Raw genomic sequence first — 6,000 nt, 5'->3', positions numbered from 1 at the left:
CCCACCCTATAAGGGGAGAACTGAGACTCCGATTAATGCAGCAGAGACAAGAACTGAACCCCGATCTTGAATCCCAGGGCAGTTAGTTAACCACAAGGCCAGCTTTCCTCAAAGCTGCTTCAAAGGTGTGTGTGTGTGTGTGTGTGCGCACGTGCGCATATGAGGAAGTGTGAGTGTGTATGTGTGTAGTTGCGGGGGAGTCTCTATAGCCCCTTTTCTCTTTAGGGGAATGTTTAGGAAAGCAATGACTACCATGATTGTTACTTGTTCCAGCCATTCCAGTGCTGACTGTGTTTTGGGCTGAGAAATCCTGGCCCTCAGGAACAGACAAGGGACCATGTCAGTCAAATTGGGCTAATGATTTGGTTTGGGAAAATCTCTAGAATCCCACCCCGCACCCAAAAAAAATTGACAGAGCGCAGTAGAATGTTTTAATGAGATTTACAGAGATGCTGCAGCCTTGTGCTAGCTGGAAAGTGAAACCATCTAGGAAGTGACTATAAAGAGGAAAGAAACCAATGACTATTGTTATTAGCCCAGGTGACACAAATGCAATACTTGAACAAAGCACAGAAGGGGAGAAAATTCAGATTTTTTAACGTTTTAAATTTGAACAATCCTCTTCCGGTGTTTAGTAAACACACAAGGAATTTTTTTTAAGCTATGGTTTGTCCCTGACAGGGTCCCTTTAAGGAAACAGCTACTAAGTCATCAGGAAGGATTGAGAGCACTGGCCTCTTGTGAAACTGCCCTGGAAGGTCATGAAGTCTCCTGAGTTCAAGCAAGTGTTGCAATGGTTAAGCTGTGTACATAAGAAAAGGTTCAGAGGCAGATGTGTACAATAGAGAGCTTTATAGTCAGAATGGAGTGCACTAGGTTTTCCAATGCAAAATGGAACATGATCCAAAATCTTTACAGAGCAGAAGCACTTTCAAAAACACTTGGCCAGCTGTACCGCAAATGTCACTTCCTTTTTGGAGCAGAGGCTGCAAACTGGTTTGTATTCTTCCCTGGTGTGTGAAGTTTGAAATGTCCCATGCAAATTCTCCAAAGTGTCACACAAAACAAAACACTTTGAGCCAGGCAACTGCTAATGGAAAACGTACCTGAAATGATACTCCGCTCATGCAGCAAGACCCCAGTTTGTTGTATATAGAAAGTTACAAGTGCATTTCTCAGGAAAAAAAAAATGGAGCAATGGTCTATAGTTCAAGGCAACTCTGAAGTAGAGGATGGATCCAAAGCAGTATCCCACTGATTGGGGAAGTGGAAGGAAACCTGAGTTTGGATTTCATCTAGTTTCCTTCAGACAGTCCACCTTTTACTACTAAAAAGAAAAAAACAACCCACACGCAATAGGGCTATTTAATAAATGCACAAAAATTTGAACGGGCTTCCCAGGGCTGAGCCTTGGAGGGAATACAAGACAATAGGGTCATAAGTATTAACAAGTATCAGAGGGGTAGCTGTGTTAGTCTGTATCCACTGTATCCAGTCGGACTCCTCATTGTTTTTGAATATTAACAGGATCTTTAAAGATGGGGGGGCCACTCACCAAGACAGTGGAAGGCATGAATGGCAGGGCAAGGGCGTCAACCATCCATGACCTACGCTGCTGTGCATGCGCCACACATGGTTCTTTGATACCAGAGCCAAAATTAAAAGGCTTTCAAAGCTCATGTGACAATAGGTGGTTCTGCATTCCACTCTGGGCAAGGAAGTGTCCCACACTAACTGCTAGGTGGCCTAGTAAACCTGGCTTTCAGTGTCTGGAGAACTTGATGGACACTCTCCCCAGCTCGAGTGGTTTCCCCATTCAGTGCAGAGGCAGCCTTTGTTTTACAGCATACCCTGAGAAGCGAACGCCTTGCCATGCTAACACAGTTCTGTAAACTCTCTTGAAATTCTGGTATCTTCATTTCCATTTGGCAGTCATGTCCCTGAGAGGTGCTGTAGGGCTGGATTACTAGTGTATTCAAATTCAAGGCCGGGGCGTCAAGGAGTGTTTAGGGGAAAGTGTCAATTTAGTTTCTTTTCTAAAAGATAACTTTCCATTGTCTTCCCAACTGCACAGCGGCTTACATATAGCGCCAGAGACAATGGGGCCATAGGAATCAATGAGGCTTCATAGATTCCAAAAGCAGCACCACTGAGAGTTAATTATTCTGCTGTGCAGAAAGATCCCCAAATTATACTCTCTTATTTCAGGCCCTGCAGCTGCTTCATTAAGAGCTGTACAATCAGATATTTTGCTAATTTAAAGCTTGTTGATTGCCTTACGGCACAAAGGCCAACAACACCTTTCTCATTAAAAAATATGAAGGATAAAAAGTTGAAGACTTGATTATTCACAAGGTGACAGCACGATGCATTCAGATGGCATATTTTGCTGCATTCATTTATTTATTAAAACAGGAATTTCAGGGGTGCAGCAGTGGAATATGGTGGGGGTGGGAACAGGTCCACTCATCTTTCCCTCCCCACCCCCTGACAACTACCAGATTGGAACTCTCTGGAGAAAGGAAAGAGGGTTAGACACTGGTAGGGGGAAATGATAAGTCATTGCCACGATACCATACCGTGACCTTTAACCTTCCTCAAGTATACCACGGCTGTGTTTTCCTTCCACACAATGACTGCACCAGAACAGCACACACAGATGTAAAGCTTTTTTGTTCCACCCTCTGTTTCAATAGTACTTATGGCAGACAGCCAAAGCTTTACACATCTGTACACGTCCTGGCATGGCTTGTATGGAGAGTTGGTGGCAGGCCCCAATGGAGTCTGCTGATTGTACACACTGCAGGCCTACAGCTCCTCATAGTCCCCACCCCCTTGCTGCTTGCTGGCGCTGGATCCTCCTCCCAGAAAGGCCTCCAGTTCATCTATCTCAGTGTTTTTCTCCTTGCTTCTTTTTTTCTTTTTCTTCTTCTCATCTTTGCTCTCCTCCTTCTCCTTGCACTTCTTGTGTTTGCTTTTCTTCTTCGTAGACTTCTCTTCTTCCTGCAAGATGAGAAGGCAATTAAAGCTTTTTTCTAATGGCACTAGTAACCCATCATGCATCATCCTGAAAGTGGGACCCTAGGGAGGAAGCCTACCTATCGTGGGAATTTTATATGGAAGGAATAAAGTCCAATATCTAGGAGGGATGGCGTTAGTGATCTCGGACCCGTCTGCTATTATAGATGGGGAGCGTGTGAAGCAATGTTTGATTTACACTAGCCGTCCTGTCCGATAAGGATGGCTAGTCAGAATGCCAACAAGTTTAGAGACAGAAGGTGGGTCTGGTAATATCTTTTATTAGACCAACTTCCGTTGGTGAGAGAGACAAGCTTTTGAGCTACACAGAGCTGGGAAAGTTTAGAACTGATGCACCTCACTGAAGAACAAATCTGCTGATTATCTCTGGTTAGCTCTTAAGATTTATTCTTTCTTGGACACTGCTGAATTGAGAGAGAATTTTGTTGCTAGATAGTACATATGCTGTCTGTTCTATATGCATGCTCTGTACAATCAAATCCTATACTACATTACATCTCTGATTTTAACTTAAGTTTTACAAATGTCCTTGTAAGTTGGAAACTGGCTAATAGCCTGGAGACTTGGGGACTACAGATCCCCTTGCCTCTCCAGGGTTGGAATATGGAAGAGAAACCAGTCACTAAGAGAGCCAGCCACAATTCCTGTAGCATGCCAGCCCCCCTCTGGCAGACTGGCAGAGAACATGCTGATGGAGTTTACACCGGGGAATGAAGCTGTACCTCTTTGCTCTTCTTTTTCTTCTTCTTTTTCTCCTTGGAAGGAGGTTTTTCTTTATCTGTTCAAACAAAAAACCCAAAAAGTTGTTTTCTCTAGCAAAATTAAATGGTTAAAAAAGCCCTCCTCTCCTGCTGCTAAGGAGGACACTGTATATGGTTCATTAGAGCTGAATGGAGGGGAGATCCTGATTCACAACACCAAACTGCATGGCACTGAGAAATTAGCTTCTTCCCCAGGAATGTTAGCTACAAATGTGGGGCTGTTCTTTACTTTACAATTATAAAGCTATGTCCATTACTAAGTCTCTGGGCACATGTTCAAATATAACTGACATGTACTTGTTGACTGGGGTCATCTAAATGGAACCTCAACAGATCCAATCACTACATTTTTCCTGGAAAAGCCTGAGCAAACAGATAAGCCCAAAAGTCAAACAAACTCACAGTTAAATTCCCTAGTAAAGGGGCAGCTGCTGAAAACATACTGCCTCCAGCCCTTCAGTTCAACTCTAGGGTCTGTGGACAGAAGCATTCCAGCTGATCTTGACTACCACAATAGGGCACAAGAGGATGAAGGCAGCTAGTCAGCTGAGTTCACCAGTGAAGGAAGGCAGGTGTGACACTCAGAGTCTAGACACCCAGGGGAAAACAGGGGGTTTGAACCCCAAAGAATAAACAACCGAATCAACTGATTTATAGTAAATAATACTGTATAGCAGGGTGGCCAAACTTACTGACCTGCTGAGCCACATACAATAATCTTCAGAAGTTCGAGAGCCAGGGACACTTCGGAAGGCGCCTGCTGGGGCTCAGGGTTTCAGCCCTGCTCCTCCTGAGGCTAAAGCCCCGAGTCCCCCTTCCCCACTAATCAGAAGCTTCCGTCCCACCACCCCGTTGCAAGGTAGAGGTCCCAAGCTCCCCGCAGCAAGTCCGATAGGTAGAGAATGGAGGTGGGAGGGACGGGGCTCTGCGAACCGCACTTTAACTGTAAAAGAGCTGCATGCAGCTCACGAGCCACAGTTTGGCCACTCCTGCTGTATACAAAATGTATTGAGTAAGATCTTATGAAAGCTGATGAGACACAGATCAATATCACTGTGAAATGTCAGTATTAACACTATATGAGGTATTATGGATATTATGCTTTAAAGTCTGCGACCAAACCAAGGGAGAAACAGCTTCTCCTCCTGACAGGTGGGAAGGCAGCTGTCTCTCTGTCTCTAATGTAAATTAAGCATTGTGGAACCAAAACAATGGAAGCCCAATTTACATACAAGTCAACCGGGGGATGGGAAGTCAATAAGACGAGAAAAACAGCAGAGGCTATCCCGACTCCTAGGGACAAACCAATGCATTCTGGGAAATAGAAGGAAAGGCAAAATGCCATTTTGTTATTCATCACAGAGGACAAAGTGGCCAGCACCCTCTAGCTCTGTGTACACTCAGGGGCTGAAGATGCTGGTGGTGTGATGTAAGATGCAAGCTGCTTAGGCAAAGATTGTAGCTTGCTAAAGTTAAGTCTTAGACACTAGAAAGTGGGTTATTTTTGTTTGTATCTAGACCTGTCTCTTCTCTTGCTTAGTATCACTTCCGTCTCTGTTCTTTATTATTAAACTTATTCTGAGTTTTACTATAAACCATCTCAGTGCTCTGTATTAAAGTGAGGTGTGGGTCCCCAGCTAGTCTAACAGGCTGGAGTGTGCACTCTCTCTATACAGGCAGCAGACTTAGTAATTTCTGGAAGTGTCCAGTAAGAGACTGGACACTGCACGGAGATGTCTCTGGGGAACTCGGGTTTCACTGAATGTTACCTGCAAGGCAAAGGTTAGGTTGGCAGGATCTCTCAGATTTTGCTGGGGAGGCAGACAGTGGTGTGGCAGGGAGCAGACAGACAGTTCAAGCTCCAGCAAAGCTCTCTCTTGTTCAGGCAGAGAGGTAACAGTGGCTTACGTTTCCAGGCTCCCTGAGGAGAGAGAGTCAAAGTAGGACTGTGTGGTTCTCCCCCCTGCCCTTTTCCTTAACCTGCAAATACTCTACAAGGCAGAACCCATAAGGGGAGGAAAACAGCACATTGCTAACAGCACTGCTAGCTCTTCCTCTGCCTACCCTTGGGGGCCTCCCCCGCTCAGACTTGCATCCTGAGCCTGGTGACTTTTACCCAGGCCCTGGTCTTGCCTTGCTTGGAATGCAGCCTGCAAGCCCCTGCTGACGAAAGCCAGGCAGCGGGAACTAGCTGGTGTTA

At 45.1% G+C, this 6,000-nt stretch overlaps 1 protein-coding gene across 3 annotated transcripts in view; it reads right to left on the bottom strand.

The window, feature by feature from the left end:
• Nucleotides 1-835: 835 nt before the first annotated feature.
• The window catches only part of RABL6 (RAB, member RAS oncogene family like 6), a 111,895-nt gene continuing 106,730 nt past the window's right edge, over nucleotides 836-6,000 (bottom strand). For all 3 annotated transcript variants that reach the window (XM_084650523.1, XM_084650524.1, XM_084650525.1), the window contains 2 exons: nucleotides 3,762-3,817; nucleotides 836-3,003 (listed from right to left, as the gene is read on the bottom strand). In XM_084650523.1, the coding sequence (XP_084506649.1) occupies nucleotides 2,809-3,003; nucleotides 3,762-3,817 (251 nt within the window). In that variant the 3' untranslated portion in view covers nucleotides 836-2,808. The remainder of the gene's footprint in view (nucleotides 3,004-3,761; nucleotides 3,818-6,000) is intronic.

Source organism: Lepidochelys olivacea (assembly GCF_965140295.1).
Source record: "Lepidochelys olivacea isolate rLepOli2 genome assembly, chromosome: 16".
Lineage (NCBI taxonomy): Eukaryota > Metazoa > Chordata > Testudines > Cheloniidae > Lepidochelys > Lepidochelys olivacea.
Note: the sequence above shows the minus strand (reverse complement) of the source record. Positions and strands in the feature narration are given on the sequence as shown.